Source organism: Rhinoderma darwinii, chromosome 2 (genome assembly GCF_050947455.1).
Source record: "Rhinoderma darwinii isolate aRhiDar2 chromosome 2, aRhiDar2.hap1, whole genome shotgun sequence".
NCBI lineage: Eukaryota > Metazoa > Chordata > Amphibia > Anura > Rhinodermatidae > Rhinoderma > Rhinoderma darwinii.
Window position 1 is genome coordinate 231,087,268 of NC_134688.1, and position 19,610 is coordinate 231,106,877.

At 41.4% G+C, this 19,610-nt stretch overlaps 1 protein-coding gene across 2 annotated transcripts in view; it reads left to right on the forward strand.

The window, feature by feature from the left end:
- ASL (argininosuccinate lyase) overlaps positions 1-18,835 on the forward strand; it is a 40,364-nt gene extending 21,529 nt beyond the window's left edge. For both annotated transcript variants that reach the window (XM_075852914.1, XM_075852915.1), the window contains exons 7-17: positions 3,164-3,241; positions 3,482-3,559; positions 4,910-4,962; positions 6,922-6,984; positions 7,834-7,948; positions 9,104-9,188; positions 9,665-9,724; positions 11,751-11,834; positions 12,195-12,275; positions 15,738-15,844; positions 18,238-18,835. In XM_075852914.1, coding sequence (XP_075709029.1) covers positions 3,164-3,241; positions 3,482-3,559; positions 4,910-4,962; positions 6,922-6,984; positions 7,834-7,948; positions 9,104-9,188; positions 9,665-9,724; positions 11,751-11,834; positions 12,195-12,275; positions 15,738-15,844; positions 18,238-18,385 — 952 coding nt within the window. In that variant the 3' untranslated portion in view covers positions 18,386-18,835. The remainder of the gene's footprint in view (positions 1-3,163; positions 3,242-3,481; positions 3,560-4,909; positions 4,963-6,921; positions 6,985-7,833; positions 7,949-9,103; positions 9,189-9,664; positions 9,725-11,750; positions 11,835-12,194; positions 12,276-15,737; positions 15,845-18,237) is intronic.
- The last annotated feature ends 775 nt before the right edge of the window (positions 18,836-19,610 follow it).

Genomic DNA, 19,610 nt, shown 5'->3' on the forward strand with positions numbered 1-19,610 from the left:
CTGCCTGGAGCGAATGCCTGCTAGGTATTGCAAAGTATTGCAGTGTATTATAATAGCAATCAGAGAATCGCATATTAGAGTCCCCTAGTGGGACTAGTAAAAAAGTAAAAAAAAAGTTTAATAAAGTTAATTTAAAAAAAAATTTTAAAAAAATTAAAAGCCCACCTTTTCCCCTTACACAATGCTTTACTATTAAAAAAGCAAAATAAAGTAAAAAAGTTACACATATTTGGTATCGCCGCGTCCGTAACGACCCCGACTATAAATCTATTACATTATTTAACCCACACAGTGAACGCAGTGAAAAATTTAATTAAAAAAACGATGGAAAAATTGCTGTTTTCTGTGAATCCTGACTTAAAAAATATGTGATAAAAAGTGATCAAAAAGTCACATCTACTCCAAAATTGTACCAATAAAAACTACAAGTCATCCCGCAAAAAAAAAGCCCTCATACAACCGCATCAGCGAAAAAATAAAAACATTACGGCTCTTCAAATATGGAGACAAAAACAAATAATTTTGAGAAAAAAGTGTTTTTACTGTGTAAAAGTAGTAAAACATACAAAAACTATACAAATTTGGTATTGTTGCAATCGTAACAACCCGCTGAATAAAGATATTGTGTTATTTATATCACATGGTAAACGGCGTAGATTTAAGATGCAAAAAAGAGTGGCAAAATTTCAGGTTTTTTTTCTATTCCCCCCCCCCCCCCCCAAAAAGTTAATAAAAGTTAATCAATAAATAATATGTACCTCAAAATGGTGCTATTAAAAAATACAACTTGTCCCGCAAAAAACAAGACCTTATACAGCTATGTTGACGCAAAAATAAAAAAGTTATAGCTCTTGGAATGCGACGATGGAAAAACGTAAAAAATGGCTTGGTCATTAAGGTTTAAAATAGGCTGGTCATTAAGGGGTTAAACTCACAATTCTTACCACAACCAACTTTCTTATAGCAAACGAGCCATGACAGGGATATTTCATTTGGTTTATTTATTCTTCATGTATAGTTATGTATTCTGGTATGTTCGCTGTCATTGGCAAAGCCATAGGGGGTGTAGAAGAAGCAGTCGCACCCGTGCCCTGGTGTCTGAGGGGGCCTAAAGTATTATAGATGGCACCTGGTAGGTGAGGATCCATGTTACAGATTTTTTATTAGGGCCAAAGGAGCTCACACCCCTTTTGAAACAGTTTTTACAGGTCAGAATTATTTTACACCTAGTCTGTTAAAACCAGTAACAAGGCATTGAAAAGTTTAAATTTGTATATCGCAGTTCAAAAAAGTACAGTAAACAAAACAAAAGAAAATAAAACTTATCTTTAAAATCGACAAATGAGATGTAGTAACATCCCATGCTCGCATAATACCTGCCACCACATGGCAACATTGTGAAATGAAGGACCACGGGCTGTGATCATAGGGTTAGTGACCGTCTTCTTGCAACATAATTCATGGCCCATTGTCCCTTTATTCCTGCAGTGTTAAGGATTTGTCCTTGTACTCTGTAAAATAAATTTCCCTTTGATGTCACATGTGTAAATGAGCAATGGCATTGGCATCAATACATATCAAGAAGTGCTCGGCTAGAAGATTCAGATGGGCTGGCCTTACTCCAATTATTATGGCTCAGTAGTTGAGTCATACATTGAATATCGAGCAGAGCAACATCTGCATTGACTTTGCATTTTATCCCCAGGTTTTTTTCTGAATTCTTCTCCTCACCCTCCGAAAACAATGACTTGCTATGAAATTATTATAATTTTTTTTTTTTATAGAACTGCGGAATATGGAAGTGGTATATACATAATAATTATATTAACTATGGCTCAGCAACATCTTCGGCCCTGTTCACATCAGCGTTGCCCTTCCGTTCATGGGATCCATCTGCGGTTTCCGACAGGTTAACCCCTTAATGGAAAGGCAATCGGAAACCTTAGGTTCTGTTTGCATCACCATTGATCTTAACGGTGATGGCAACTTTGCTAATGGCTTCCGTTTGTCATCGTTGTGAATGGGTTCCGTTGTTTTGACAATCAATAGCGCAGTCGACTGCGCTATTGATTCCGTTAAAACAATGGAACACGTTCATAACCGTGACAAACGGAAACCATTAGCAAAGTTTCCGTCACCATTGAGATCAATGGTGATGCTAAGGTTTCCGTTTGCCTTTCTGTTGAGGGGTTAACCCGACGGAAACCTCTGACAGAAACCCTCTGTTGCTGTTCTTTAATGTACACTACAGGCTGCTATAGAGCACAGCAGCTGAGAGGCTCTGCAGACAAGACTTCTGCCCCTTGCAGGCCGAGGAGTTGGGCTTCGTTCACATCTGTTGGGACTCCGTTCTTGGGCTCTGTCTGACCTTTCTGTCAAGGGAAAGGCGAATGAATAGCGAATACGGTATTGATTCCGTCAAAACGATGGAACCCTTAAACAACTGTGACAAACTGAAACCATCTGCACCACATGCGTCACCGTTGAACTCAATGGTGATTCAAATGGAACCTATGGTTTCTGTTTTTCAGTTTGGATTCCGTTCATGGATTCCCCTGACAGAAAAGACAGACAGAACCCATGAACGGAGTCCCGATGCAGCTGTGAACAAAGCCTTAAACTATAGAGAATATCACTTTTTACTGCATTAAGTTTTTGAACATTCGGCAAGTCGGACTGCTTTGATCTGCTGAGCGTCTGGCAGGAATGAAGCAGCACGATGCTGTTCGTAAAGCCCAAGGACCACCACAAACGAGCATAAAACCTTGGGCTATCATGGAGGAGTAGAAACAACCATTGGACCACCAGTGATGAACAAAAACTTCTAGGCCACCAGGGAAGGATAAAAACCAGTGAAACATGAGGGACAGACAGAACTGCTAGGCCATCAAAGATGAAAAGAAACCACATCGGGGAAGAGCAGGGCAATGGATAAAGGTCAGAATTCCATTCTCAATTCAGCTACTTCAAATTAACTCCTTGTTGCCTTACACATGATCTTCTAATATGGCCAATTTTACATTCTCATTATTTTCAGTATTTTTTTTATTTTTTTTCAGTGTAATCTCGCATATTTTAGGTGTATTGAAAATATTTAGTTGTGCATTTAAAGCTCAAACATTTAGATTTATTTTATTTTTTCCTTTTTTATTCTTTGATACAGAGAGGTGGATATATTATTTCCAGGTTATACTCACATGCAGAGAGCACAGCCTATTCGATGGAGTCACTGGATATTAAGGTTTGCTGTGGAAATGTCCTAAAATTCAACTAGTGATGACCATTATCATTCCGTGTGTTACATGTACCATTTGCCTTAGTAATGATTATTTATTGGCCACAAAAATTTACTTTTTTATCCACCATATAAATCTCTTATCCAAAACATGAGCTTCGCCTAAATGTAACAAACGTTATTAGCCATCCCTCTGTTACACGTAAGTCTTGCCAGAGTATATATTTGTAACTATATTTCTCTCAGCCATGCAGTGGCATTGTGTAGGGATGCTGAGAGACTCGGAGAGATAAAGAAGAGGATCAATGTTTTACCACTGGGAAGGTAAGAAACGTTATTATTACTATTCTAAATCCCTTCAACCTGGTAATAACTGGTTTGTCGTGTTCTTTTTGTAACTACTACAGACACCTGATCTAGTCATTTTAAAGGAGAACACAGCAGAGGTGGTGGTGCACAGAGACACCGATTACAATATATGTCCGCCGTACAAACCAATATTGTACTCCATGTTGTGCCTCTATGATCCCCTGCGCTGTACAGTATTTTATCCATATTATAGCACTGGCATATGGCATCTGTAGAATGTGAAAATCTGAGAATAAGTTTGATTAAAAATGATTTTGTTAACGATATGTGTTTGATAATTTCCCTGTATGCTCCCAAGGAAAAAAAACCATTATATTTAGGCATAATGCACACAAGCATGTTTAAGATCCATATCAAACGGATTCCGAGTACTGTTTTTTGTCATGCATGATACCGTATTAAGATTTGGCGTTCTTTACAGATTTCTTTAATGCAAAGTCTGATTTCAGTGCTTCCTGCTCCCAGGTGCAACCACTGTGGCTGCCTAGCAGCAGCTGGTCCCCGGGCTCAGTCCATAGGGTTGTCCCCACCCGCCACTCCCCCCATCTGTGATGTCTACTTAATTGCCCCAGAATGGGAGGTGACATCGTCTATGGAATCTTAAAAGGGGTGCATGGACTGCACCTGGGTACACCCACAGTGGCTGTCTGACAGGTGTAGGTGCAGGCGCTCACTTTATAGGGCTCAATTTTCACATCCCTTACGATGTCACCGCCAACCGTGCCCTCGCTGGGAACCTAAAATTGGACACGTAAGGCAATGTCACCACCCTTGTGACATCACCATTTAGATTGTAAGCTCATGATGGGCAGGGGCTTCTCTCTTTTTGTCATTATTTTATTTTGATTATTTGTTATTGTACTTGTTAGTTAGTTCCCCAATTATAAAGCACCGAAGAATATGTTGGCGCTATATAAAAAAAAAGATTATTATTATCACATGCTCTGGTACCGTACAATGTGCTCACCAATCCATGTGCCTGACAACCACTCTCCCCCCCCCCCCCCCCCAATGGTGTCATCACCGCCGTCCCTATAATCTTCCATATGTAAAAGGAAGTATGATTGTAGGAATAAACTACAGAGGAATTGTTTTGTTTTATGAAACCATGAAGACCTGTAAGTCTGAATAGGAGATGTAGACTGAAAACGGTACAACATTTTTAAACAAGGGTATTTGCACATTTTGCTACAAGTTTTATTTTAGATGCATTAGAGCAATAACAAATTTGTTCGCAAAAGTGGATATATCTGGACTGGTTGATTAAGATTGCAAAATATATCAAACAATATTTTCTTTTTACAGTGGGGCAATAGCTGGGAATCCCTTAGGTATAGACCGAGAACTGCTGCGCAAAGGTAACATTGAAATAGTTTTCTATGTACAGCATAGATATTTTTTTTTGAGGTGAAGATAAGATTGTAATCTCTCTCATCCTGTTATCTCTTGTTTGGAAATTGGCAGACATAAAATGATAAGAATAAAATCAGATCAGTCTAGTAACCGTAACCTCTTCATATGTAAACTGCTTATTAAAGATGGCATCCTTCTTACTGTTCATATCAATCCTGCAGGTGAAGATCTCTAGTAAATAGTTTGATATAAAGACAACATTGCCAGTGATTACTTCATGTATGGCATAATGTTTCTGAGCCATCATGGAGATTGTGAAATAAAATTCTCTGTGTATCACTCTTTGGATTATTTAAAAAAAATAAAAAATAAAGCTTTTTGCTTTTCTGACATGTTATATTGTATTACATATTTGCATTCCCCATAAAATAACAATTCTGGTACATCTTTTCTTCGAACGTGTGTCGTTCCTCTGTTATTCCGCCTATAATTTGACAACAGGGGGTGTGTTCCTACAGACTGACAATGTCCAATCCGTGCTGACTGAGTGAAAAGGACAAACCTCTTTGACAAGGGGAATGGTATTCATGAGTTTCAAAGAGGAATAACAGGAATGGCACAACACTGAGTTCTAATAAAATATTTTCCAAAAGTGTTATTTCACGAGGAATATAATTATTTACTAAAACAGACCTGTCCGGAGAGGTGACCGGTTCTCTTTTTAAAAGAAAACTCCAACCAAAACGAAACTTTTTGCCATATTTTCCATTAAGGCACTCCATGTGTCAGTCTCTTACCTGTTCTACTACTTTTTGCTCCTACCACTTAATGACACTGGCATTGCATAGCAAGAATCTGAATCAGACTTCGGTGACATAGATTTTCTACTTGATTCAATTGGAATAATACTGTCACTCACACAGGCACCAGAACATCTTGTGCTATGAAAATGCATGGATTGTTCCATACAGGCTCTTCATGGGAAGGGGGGGGGATGCACACAAACTCCGATCACGCTGCTGATGAGTAGACCGCTTGTGTCACACCGTTATAATGGACAAGATCAAAGTTCAGCCTCCCTGACTGTACTTTATAGTCTCCTAGCTCATTTATGAGAATATTGAGGGAAGGATAATCACACTGTCCTCCCCAGCAGGCACAGATGGTACTGACTCTAGCTAATCATGTGATGCTGTGCTGAGGCATCATGGTATGAAAATCTAGCACAAAGGAAGAGCTAGTGCGGTAAAATCTAAAATTCAAGATGGTGTCTGATCAGCAGCAGACAAGAGACTGGATGGTAGAGATGTACGTACAATATACATAGAAGTCCAGAGGTTGAGAAATATCAGACCGGAAGTGCAGTGATGGAAAGTTGTGTTTCCACTGGTGGTCTTATTTAACTGTACATTTCAGCAGTTCCCTTAAACTTACGTTTTAAAAGGTATTACAAATGCTGGCTTATAAAGGATGTTTTTACAAGGATAATATTAAAGGGGTTTTCCAAGACCAAATAAAAATAGGCTAGAGGCAGGGAATGTGCTAAAATAACAAAATAAAGATTACTCACCTGGTATATCCCCCGCCGTTTCGGGGCCGGTGCTCTGGTGGTCCTATCTTTGTTAGCTACCCGGCAGTGATGATGTGTTGGCTACTTGCACGTGATCGCTGCATCACCTCTGATGCGGGGATTGGCTACAGTTATCATGAGGCAGGGTAGCTAACAAAGACCGGCAGGACCACCCGAGCAGTGCCTATAGCGGCAGTGGATATACCAGGTGAGTAATTCTTTGTTTTTTTTCGCATTCCTTGCTTTTATCCAATTTGTGGTGGGTTTCGGAAAACCCCTTTAACTCCACTCAGCAGTTACATCAAAGTGTTATCGTTATAATGCGCCTGCCATCTTCATGGTAAACAAAGTTTTACTTTGAGAATCTAAATCCTCTACATTTTATATTTTACAGAACTTAAATTTGATGCAGTGAGCCTGAATAGCATGGATGCTACCAGTGAGCGGGACTTTATAGGTAAAAGGAGCAACTTTCTCGAATCCAAATATTTTGTTCAAAGATCCGTTTAGATCTGTGGTGCACAGCAGAGGGCCATATGTGGCCTGCAATGCCTCTTTTGCAGCTTCCAAACAATCAGGATGCAGACATACTTCTGTGTCTTGAAGATTTTGAAAGACACAACAGTGGGGGACCTTATGTGTCTGGCGCTGTTATTAGGGGAGTTGTGGGGCTGTATAAGTTCTATTTTAATCAACTGAAAGGAGCAATCCAGGCAATACGGTTACTGTGAGTGCAGGCCATGACTGGCATTCTCTTTGGTTCTCTCTGAATACCTGTGTCATGTACCACCCCCTCCGTTATCGGCATTACACAGGGTTATTCTTATCTGAGACATTTATGGCATAGCCATAGGATATACTATAAATGTCTGACTCTAGAAAGGAGACGAGTTTGAGAGATGGCCACGCATGCATGCGCCTTGCTCCATAGTAGTTTTTGGGAGTTGTGAAATGCATCCTCTTCTCTGGAGTGCCATAAAAGAAGGGAACCTACACCGTTTAGACACTTATGACATTATACTGTCAATATTCTAAAAATATCTCCAATAGGAATACCCATTAAAGTTTTATTGCGGCCCTTGGAAATGGTAGTCTGAACTTATTTAATTTCTGTATGTTTGTCAAACAGTGGTAGTAGAAAATGTGTGTATTTCAAATACTGAATACTATTTCAATATATTGTATAGTTGTTTTTCTGCTATTTTGTTCAAAATTCATCATCTGCTTTTGGAATTTTTTCTTTTTTCTGCATTGTGTTTTGCATATTTTGTTACCACTCGTACATATACATTTCATTTGGTTTCAGCTGAATTTCTCTTCTGGGCGTCTCTGTGCACGACTCACCTTAGTAAGATGTCAGAAGATTTGATCATTTACAGCACCAAGGAGTTCAGCTTTGTTTCTCTCTCTGACTCGTACAGGTTTGTAGTTTTATAGCCATTATATTACATTAGCAACATTTAAAGTATAAAATAAATATAAACTACGGTGAAAGAGACAGAGAAAATAATAAGGATATTCCTGAATAAAAGACTTTTTGATTGAAGCAGATTCTTTGTTTTTGAAAGGGTTGTCTCAATAGGGACATCTGGCATATGAACATAATAGAAGGGGGTTCTCCTGCTTGGAACCCCATTTTATGAGCCAGAGCAGAGAGGTGCTGTAAAGAGCGGTTGCTGCTCTAGAAGACTCCACATTACCATGTATTGTATGGTTGCCCATTCATCTGAATAGGGGTGCTGTGAAATACTACATTTCTTGCAGCTTCCCCCGGCAATAACCGTTGATCACCTAGGGTTAGAGAGGCAGCACTCATCTGAATGCCTAGATGGCTTTATTCTCAGACCAATTTTGAGCTATCTTCCATCATAGTTTTATATACTTTTTAGTGAATCATAATCAAATCTCTGCAGACCCTATATTTTCTTCCAACCAGACTCGCACATAATCAAATAATCCTTTAGAAGAGGAATTGGTAAGAAATGGCCTAGAAATATCATTATTCAAATCACATGCAGAAACGTTGAGTCGATACAACTTGATGAAAACCAAGCCTGTGTTCACACTGCGTTTTTTTGCAGGAGGAAAATTCCTCCTGCAAAAACTGCTCCAGACGTTTTTGCACAGTGATTTGACAAAAACTCGTCAAAACACTCGTCGAGGCGTTTTTTTCCTCTTTCTGACTGATTGAAATGGGGTTTTGGAGGCGGAAACCTCCTCAAGATGGGTCATGACGCTTCTTTTTACCGCGACGCGTTTTTTTTACTCGCGGTAAAAATACTCGTCCAACTCCCATTGAAATCAATGGGAGGCATTTTCGGGCGGTTTTTGACTAGTTTTTGGGAGCGGTGTGAACAGTGTGAACAGGGCCTTAGTCCCACTCCACCGTTAGACATGCCAGTTTCATAACTGCATCCGCTTCCATGCGTCAGAAGTGAAGAACTGCGAAATATCTTTCTAACATGGTGTGCAGTCTTTTTTGTTAATATGAATCGACCAAATTTTAATTCTGAAAAATGCATGAAATAATAAAAAATAAAAAAACTATTTTAAATCGGTATCTCCTTTTTCCGTAGCACTGGGAGTAGTTTAATGCCTCAGAAGAAGAACCCTGACAGTTTGGAACTAATCCGCAGCAAAGCCGGACGTGTCTTTGGCCGAGTATGGGAAACAAAATTATCGTACAATATTTGTGTATAACCTTTACCAGTTGTGCTTGAACTACATGTGCAAAATATTTTTGCTCTTCTCTTTTTTTTTTTAAATGGTAACTACTCAAGAGTCATAGCCTTAATTTCACTATCTTTTGCTGCTCGCACCGTCGACCAAATTAGTAAGTCCACCAGGACAATCGCAATTTGATGAAGATACATGACTATGGTTATCACGTGTCTATTGCGGGCTTTAAGTGCATCATAGGAACTGATTAGATATATAAGAATAGAACCTAGATTTTTCCATCCAGCTCCATTAGGATTCTTGTTGATTCAAACTGCCAGTGACAAGGTTCTGATGGTCACCCATCAGTGATGCAGTAGGCTTACATGCGTCTTTATAAATGCAACGAGTTACCCCTTTCTAATTGCGTATTTATAACTACATCTTTTAAATATGTTGCAAATGTATTTCTTTTCTAGTGCTCTGGTTTTCTGATGACACTAAAAGGACTCCCAAGCACATACAACAAGGACCTACAGGTGAGTATGATCTAGTACCCACTCCGCTACACGAGCCAATGATCGGGCAAACTAGCATTCATATGAACGCTTATTCCTAATCATTGCCCTATGTAAACAGGGAAACTATCAGCCGATGAACGAGCAAACGCAATCTGCTTGCTTGTTTATTCAAACCGGGAGATGTGCTGCCGATATGATGGAAACGTACGAGGACGAATGATTGTAGTAACGATTTTTCGTCCCAATACATAACCTAGCATTGCTCCTTGTGAAAGGAGCAAACGGGCGGCGATCAACGAGCTGTCTCGTTGATCAGCGCTCATGTAATAAGACCTTTTAAAGAGGTTTTTCGGTTACAAGTAGGGTAGGTGGTAACTTGCTGATCGGTGGGTGTCCGACACTGGAACCCCCACCGTTTACGAGAACGGGGGTCCCGAAAACCCTCGTTTGAACCGAGCGTCAGGTCACTCATGCGCACTGCCGCTCAATTTATGCTCTACGGCAGCGCCGGAAAATCCTTCTCGTAAACTATGGGGGCCCCAGATGTCGGACACCAACCGATCAGCAAGTTACCCATTAACCTAGAATAGGGGGTAACTTGTTGTAACCGGAATACCCCTTTTAAGGTTCTGAATACAGTCACAAATTAAGGGTATGTTCACATGGCTTATTTTCGGGCCGTAAACGGCCCAAAAAATCAGAGGCAGAACGGCTCGAAAAATCTGCCCATTGATTTCAATGGGAAAACGGCGTTCTGTTCCGACGGGCCGTTTTGAAAAACGGCCGCAAAAAAGTGCATGTCACTTCAGACGTTTTTCATAGACTCTATAGAAAACCGCTCCAAAAACGTCCGTAAAAAACGCAGTGAAAATCGCGAGTGGCTTAAAAAAACGTTTTCCCTTGAAAACCGCTCCGTATTTTCAGACTTTTTTTGCTAATCGTGTGCACATGCCCTAAGCCTGTCCATTGTTGCATTTAGGGAAGGGTTCACTGTTCACTAGAAAATAAAACTGGTGAGAAAACCAGCTGATAAGTATCCTAGGAGTCTTGTTTTATTAATAAAAGCTGCATTTTTTTTTTTTTTGAAGATGGTCGATATTCTTACTGTTACGAGTTCTGAGTTCTACTAAGTTTATATCAAAATGTGAAGGCCTTTTGCTATTTTTTTTATTTTTGTCAAAAATGGTTTGATTGGTGTCAGAAGTTGACTGGTCTGCAGAGAGTCTTGACCTGAACCCCATGGAATTGGGTAATGGAGTGGGGACCTACTCCATACTAATGCGCACACTTTTGTAAAGACATGTTCAGCAATTGCATAGAATTGTGATTTTTGGATGTCCACATACTTTTGGCCATGTAATATAATTTCCTTTTTGCTGCAGTATGACATTTTTCATATAAAAACAGTTGCATAGCTTTCAGTAGAAGGAAACTGTTGTTTGCCTTGCTGTTATCTTTCCTCCTCTTCTTCACTTCCTTCCTCTTGGTTCTAGTCTCGATCACCTTCGCTACTTCCTCCATCCAACCTGCACTAGTGTGGTCTTCTACTTCTGCTATTCTTTTATTCGTATACATATTTTTTGCATATTTATATCCATATATAAAATTTTTTGCTATAGGTGCGTGGATTTTGTTAATGATGGCATTACAAATCTTGCAAAATAATCCATATGTACATATGTAGCTCAGATAATCGCTGACCATAATGGTCACCCACTGTGTGGCAAGCATTATGGTGGCCATAATATGCAGATTATCTTTATTACTGATAGCCCATACATATATGGGCCAATGCCAAATGCCCTAACTTCCTCTCAGAAAACAAAATCCTCTTTCATTGGGCCCAAATGTTATAAAAACCGTCTCCCTTCATACCTTATGGCATATAAACAACGGTACTATTGCTCCCTCCTATATAAGGTTTGCAGAGCACCTATACGCCCACATGTTCTATTTGGCTATTGCCAGGGGTTGCCATAACTGCTCAATCTTCCAGCGTTATTCAAGTATAGTGCAATTAAGACTGATGTATTTTTGCACATAGGAAGACAAGGAGGCCATGTTTGATGTCTATGACACCATATGTGCGGTGCTTCAGGTTGCATCCGGAGTGATTTCCACCTTACAGGTATCTCTTAGTTTTGTATTTTGCTTTTCTTTATAATCTGTGATTTTTATGTGTATCTCACTTTTCTATAGTGAACTATGTAACAGTATGTTGTCCCAATGGGGTGCCAGCCACGAAAGATACCATCTACAATATATAAAGCAAATTATGTTGGCAGCACTCCAGATTGGCAAAGCAACAGAATACAATGAAATATTTCCGCCCACTCATTGGGGCCTTTTTCATGTAAAAATCAGTCATCAATTAATTGGACTTGCCCCAATATCTGTTAAATATTCACATTCCATATTTTTTGGCAGGAAATCACATGATATTTGGAATGACACCTAGTGAGTTATGGTTTGCAATTTTGTATTCTAGATCAACAAAGAGGCTATGGAGAAAGCTCTGAGTCCAGATATGTTGGCCACGGACATAGCCTATTATTTGGTCAGGAAAGGGGTAAGTAGAACGTGACCAACATAGAGATTGCGTATGGCATATATAACCTGATCCTGGAGCGAAAAGACATTACACTGCAAGTTTTCCGAATTTAATCCACAAAAAATGTCAATTCTACATACACCATCCTCTGTGATAAGGAGCCTGGACTCCGGGCTGATACGTTCTATTTGCACTAATACGTTTTGGAAAACTATCCGGACAGGAGAAGGATTTGAGCTGTTGATGTATTTAGCTCACAGAGGATTGTTTAGACTGGATACAATTGTAGCAAACTGTCAGCTGTGAAGAGTTTTACAGATTACATCTGCATCAGTTTTTAGCCTCTGGATGTAAACCAGTATGACCCCCACTATGAGGAATAACATTGCTTTATTGTGCTATAGTGACAATGATTTGTTCCTGTAAAAAATATCACTGCATGTGAACAAAGAGTGGAGAGAAGTCGCCCAGCAGAGAATTATGGGGACAGTGGGGTCACTAGGGATAAAATCATTGTATCAGCCCATCCTAAGGTCGTAAGGTTCAGTTTCCGGTGACTAGATGTTCTATGATTTAGGGATGCACGGTGCATCGAAACTTCGATACTGTGCATCCCTAAACGGTTCGATACCGCTATTTCCTGTATTTCGATACTGAGCTGCGCAGCCGCACAGCTCAGTATAGTAATACATGAATGTATGGGAGCGCGGCTGCGGCTGTGTAATTCAGCCACAGCCCCGCTCCTGAGTCATAAGTTCGCGGGGTCAGGATGATGCGATGCGGCCGGCGCTGCACTAATGAGCGGCGGCACTGGAGACAGAACATGGCGGGCGCACTACAAAACACCCCCATGTTCTGTCTCCAGTTTCTGAACTGCCGCTCATTAGTGCAGCGCCAGCCGCATCACCTCATGCTGACCGCGCGCGCACTTCCTGTCAGGAGCGGGGCAATGGCTGTATTACACAGCCGCAGCCCCGCTCTATAACGGCGGATATCAGAGAAACCTCTCATCTCAGCCGTTATTCCCCTGAATGCTGCGATCACAGCTGACTGCAGCATTCAGGAGAAAATGAGCAGGGGGGATGCCCCTGGATTGCGTCACAGGGAATTCCTGTGACGCGATCGAGGCCCATACCATATATGGGCAGACAGCTCAGGGTCTATTGACGGACCCCAGGGCTGTCTTACCATATTTCATGTTGTTAGGACATACCCAAGTATGTCCTAACAACTGCCTGTGTGCTATCTGTCCACAGGCTAATGTACTGGGATATATCTGATATATGTCAGTACATTAAAGTTTAAAAATAAAGTAAAAATAAAGTATTCTTAAATTTAAAAAAAATACACATTCACCTTTTTTACAATAAACATTAAAATAAGTCTAAATAAAATAAAGCACAATAAAAAGCCTTTTAGAAAAAAATTACTTGTTTTTGCATCGCCGCATTCCAAGAGCCGTAACGTTTTTATTTTTCCGTCTATGTGGTCGTATGTGGGCTTGATTTTTGCGGGCCAATGTGTAGTTTTCATTAGTACTATTTTGGGGTACATGGGACTTATAGATTAATTTTTATTTTTTATGGGGGGAATGGGAGAAAAGAGCGAATTTTGCTGTTGTTTTTTGCGGTTTTTTTTGGACGCCGTTCATCCGGCGGTTTAATTAATGTGTTCATTTTATTGGTCAAGTTGTTACGATCGCGGGGATACCATATATGTGTATGTGTTATTTGTTTTGACACTTTTACTGAATAAAACCACTTTTTGGGCAAAAAAAGTAGTTTTATTTGATTTTCACTGTCATTTTATTTATTTTTTTTTCACAAACTTTATTTAACTGATTGACATATTTTTTTTTAGTCCCACCAGGGGACTTCACTATGCGATGTGCCGATCGCATATATAATGCTTTGGTATACTTAGTATACCAAAGCATTATTGCCTGTCAGTGTAAAACTGACAGGCAACCTGTTAGGTCATGCCTACGGCATCGCCTAACAGGCAGTTGCGGAAGACAGACCTGGGGGTCTTTGTTAGACCCCCGGCTGTCATGGAAACCCGATGGCGACCAGCGATTTGTTTGCGGGGGCGCCGATGGAGTGACAGAGGGTGCTCCCTCCCTCTGTCAAACACATTAGATGTCGCTGCCACTATTGACAGCGCCATTTAATGGGTTAAACTGCCGGAATCGGAGCGCGCGTCGATTCCGGCAGTTGCAGCAGGAGCCAGGCTGTGTATAACAGCCGGGCTCCTGCCGCTGATCGCATGGGTACAGTGACAGTACCCGCACCATCACAGGACGGATATATCCGTCCTCCTGCGTGAACTAGCAGCTGCTGAGGACGGATATATCCGTCCTTCGGCGTTAAGAGGTTAAGAATACTTTATTTTTACTTTATTTTTAAACTTTAATGTACTGACATATATCAGATATATGCCAGTACATTAGCCTGTGGACAGATAGCACACAGGCAGTTGTTAGGACATACTTGGGTATGTCCTAACAACATGAAATATGGTAAGACAGCCCTGGGGTCCGTCAATAGACCCTGAGCTGTCTGCCCATATATGGTATGGCCCTCGATCGCGTCACAGGAATTCCCTGTGACGCGATCCAGGGGCATCCCCCCCTGCTCATTTTCTCCTGAATGCTGCAGTCAGCTGTGATCGCAGCATTCAGGGGAATAACGGCGGAGATGAGAGGTTTCTCTGATCTCCGCCGTTATAGAGCGGGGCTGCGGCTGTGTAATACAGCCATTGCCCCGCTCCTGACCGGAAGTGCGCGCGCGGTCAGCATGAGGTGATGCGGTTGGCGCTGCACTAATGAGCGGCAGTTCAGGCACTGAGGACAGAACATGGGGGTGTTTTGCAGTGCGCCCGCCATGTTCTGTCTCCAGTGCCGCCGCTCATTAGTGCAGCGCCGGCCGCATCGCATCATCCTGACCCCGTGAACTTATCATGACTCAGGAGCGGGGCTGTGGCTGGATTACACAGCCGCAGCCGCAGCCGCGCTCCCATACATTCATGTATTACTATACTGAGCTGTGCGGCTGCGCAGCTCCGTATCGAAATACAGGAAATAGTGGTATCGAACCGTTTAGGGATGCACAGTATCGAAACAGTATCGAAGTTTCGATGCACCGTGCATCCCTACACTGCTGTCTTTCACTTATTAATGTGAGGCGCGAGGTGCGATGAATTTACCCTCCATGTTCCTCACATTAATAGTAATTAACCCCATCATGTACCTCGCACATTAACCCATTATGACTGAGAAACATGATGGGATTAATTACTATTAATGTGAGGCGCGTTCAAAATTCATCACACGTCGCGCCTCACATCAGAAAACGGAAGAATTATTTTTTTTTATTACTGTTGGCAAAAGTATCGAAATTGGTATCGAAATCGCAATACTAAACGAAGTATCGGTATCGAAGTCCAAATTCTGGTATCGTGACATCCCTACTATGATTACAGATGCCCTTCAGACAAGCACATGGAGTCTCTGGAAAAGTTGTTCAGCTGGCAGAAACCAAGGGCATCACTCTCAATAAGCTCTCATTGGAGGACTTAAAGTGCATCAGGTATGTGACTGGCGATTAGTATAGGTGTATCCTTGTTTATTCTGTAAGAGTCTAAGGCTATGTTCACACGGGGTCTTTTGCCGAGTTTATTGACGCGGAAACCGCGTCGCAAAACTCGGCAGAAACGGCCCGAGAACGCCTCCCATTGATTTCAATGGGAGGCGTCGGCGTCTTTTTCCCGCGAGCAGTAAATCTGCCTCGCGGGAAAAAGAAGCGACATGCCCTATCTTCGGGCGCTTCCGCGTCCGACCTCCCATTGACTTCAATGGGAGGCAGGAGAAAGCGTGTTTTATGCCCGCGGCGCTCAATGGCCGCGGGCGAAAAACGGCGCGATAATTGCTATTCACACGGAGTGTTTTGGGGGAGGAATATCTGCCTCAAAATTCCGTTTGGAGCTTTGAGGCAGATATTCCTCCCCCAAAATACTCCGTGTGAACATAGCCTTAGGCTGGGTTCACACTCAGTTTTTTGCAGGAGGAAAATCTGCCTCAAAATTGCATTTGGCATTTTGAGGCAGATTTTTACTCTGCTTGCACGCCGATTTTCAAATGCCTGAAGATAGGGCATGTCCCTTCTTTTTCCTGCGAGCCAATTTTTCCGCTCGTGGGAAAAAAATGCCTCCACCTCCCATTGAAATCAATGGGAGGCATTTTCGGCCGTTTTTTGGTGCGGTTTCCGCCTAAAAAAAAAAACTCAGTGTGAACTCCCCCCCTAAGGGTATGTTCACACGCCCTATTTACTGACGTAATTCGGCCATTTTACACCTCGAATTACGTCCGAAAATACAGCTCCAAAGCGCCGGCAAACATCTGCCCATTGAAAGCAATGGGTCTTACGATGTTCTGTGCACACCGGCTGTTTTTTTTACGCGCCGCTGTCAAAAGACGGCGCGTAAAAAGAAACCCGCGTCAAAAGAAGTGCATGTCACTTCTTGAGACTTAATTGGAGCTTGTTTTCATTGGCTCCATTGAAAAACCGCTCCAATTACGTCCGTAAACCTGTGTAGTGTGATCCTGCAGTCTTCTTCCCTCCCATCTGTACCCTACTTTTTGCTAATCTACAAAATGTAAGGAAGAAGTATGGGATAGATGGGAAATGCATGACTGCAGGATCAGACCACACAAGGTTTGTGTCTTTTTACCATGGTAATGCATAGGAGCTGTAGAAACGAAACGGTAGGATATTTGTAAAGTTGCTGCGTTTTTTTTTTAAATTAAAAAATAGTTGCGAAGGTGGACAAAGCCTTTCAATTTAACTTTTAAATGGAACCTGTCGACGTATTGTATTATACACCTCCAAAAAACGCAGTGTGAAAGGGGCCTAATTGTTGCATCATTCATTAGGGTATGTGCACACGATGAGAGGCTTTTACATCTGAAAAGACAGACTGTTTTCAGGAGAAAACAGCTGCGTCGTTTCAGACGTAAAAGCTCCTCCTCGCATTATGCGAGGCGTCTGTGACGCCCGTAATCTTGAGCTGCTCTTCATTGACTTCAATGAAGAACGGCTCAAATTACGTCTGAAAGAAGTGCCCTGCACTTCTTTTGACGAGGCTGTATTTTTACGCGTCGTCGTTTGACAGCTGTCAAACGACTACGCGTAAATGACAGGTCGTCTGCACAGTACGTCGGCAAACACATTCAAATGAATGGGCAGATGTTTGCCGACGTATTGTAGCCCTATTTTCAGACGTAAAACGAGGCATAATACGCCTCGTTTACGTCTGAAAATAGGTCGTGTGAACCCAGCCTTATATTCTTATGGACTGCAGCTGTTGCACAACAAGAAATGTGTGTAAAATCCCGACCTTCTTGTAGGATTTTATGTAGAAGGTCCTTGGCAAAATAATTTCCAATATCTTCTGTATTTCTCATGGGGGAAAAAAAATTTGACTTTTTTTATAATTGACATTGTCAGGGATCATTACTATGTATATTGTCTGAAAAATATTATCCTCACATATATGTATATACATTTCAGTTCTTTGTGTAATATACTGATATATATAACAAGTTCTTTGTTCATGTCGGACACACCTATGGAAGACACCGCCCCCTGGAATGCAAAGAGGAGTGTGTAGAAGAATGTATAGGAAAAGTTACAGCTGGGGAGCGAATAGAATTTAAGCAAGTCCCACATCTATAGGGAGGGGCATGTGTCTTCTCTGTGTGTGTTTCTTTGTTCTGAATAAAGTTCAGTTCCTCCTGGCTGACATTGAAGCTGTACCTCAGACATTTGTGTGGTGTACTTCTCTCCAGGCATGCCTTCAGCTTTCAATTTACAGAGGTGGTTATTCGGTGTGAAATACGGACCTGACAACATTACCACTGATCTACATATTTAAAATATACATATAATTTTAATATAATGTTCTGTTTTCTGTATTTTTGCAGTCCCCTCTTTGACAGTGATGTGTCCAAATTGTGGAACTATACTAACAGTGTGGAGCAGTATACAGCAGCCGGGGGGACAGCGAAGAGCTGCGTGGTTGCACAGGTTGAACAGCTCAGAAACTGGATGAAAAATCACAAGGACCATTAACATCATGAGTTCTCTCTATACAAATTTGACTATACCAGGAAAAGATACTTTATACCCTCAGGTTAATTGTATAAATAGTAATTGCATAATGTAACTTACTTTTTTTCCATAGATGCTATCTAGAGTAGTGGGACCATCACCGATTATCATAGCCCTGTCTTCAGGATACATGCTATTGTAAGCAGCAGCTAGTATTCCACCTGCTTATAATGGGACCATTTAATAAAACTCAACTAGGGAATTGATAACTGTGACTAGTGTTTTCAAACCACTTCAGAAAAGAGGTAGCGCGGTGAAACTGGTTATGCTATAAACATGCTGGATATCTTCACCGATCCTGCAAAGTGGGCGTATACCCCAATAAAGGATTTCCTTATTTGGACAGTGCAAATTTCAAAATGATGAACTTGATTTGTCGATGTACAATAAAATATATTGTGTGCCATGTTATTCAGTCTCTATTTTGCCTCCCATTGTTTTCAAAGAATTTTCCGCACACTGAATAAAAGTCAGTGGTGCAAAAAAAACAAACCTCACTTATCTAGATGCGGAATTAGCCCAAAGCCATGGACTCCACAAGACCACAGAAGTTTTCCTGACGTTGGCAGCAGATCCTTTAAGCATTAGAAATTGAGAGGTGTGGGTCTCCATTGATCTGTCTTGTTTTTCCAGCCCAACCCACAGATGATCAGATTGAGATCTGGGGATTTTGGAGGTCAAGTTAACACCTTGAACTCTGCCATGTTCCTTAATCCATTCCTGGAAGTTTTTGCAGGGTGCATTATCCTGCTGAAAGAGGATACTACCATTAGGTAATAACATTGCAATGATGGGGTGTATTTAGGTAGGTGGTGCGTACTTGTCAGACATGAATGTCTGGACCCAATGTTTTGCCCAGAGCATCAGAATGCCTCCACCAGCTTGCCTTCCCATAGTGCTTCCTGGTGGCATCCCTTCCCCAGGAAAGCCACGTACACCCATCTGGCCATTCAGAAAATGTAAAAGAAAACGGGATTCGTCAGACCAAGCCACTTTCTTCCATTGCTCAATGTTCCAGTTCTGTTAAAGGTCATTTTGCAGGCACTTTTAGCAGTGGACAGGGGTCAGAATGGGCAGTGAAATGCAGCAAGCTGTGATGCACTGTGTGTGCTGGAACCATTTTAGTCTTAACTTTTTCACAATTTGTGCTACAGTAGCTCTTCTGTAGTTTTGTTTAGACGGGTTA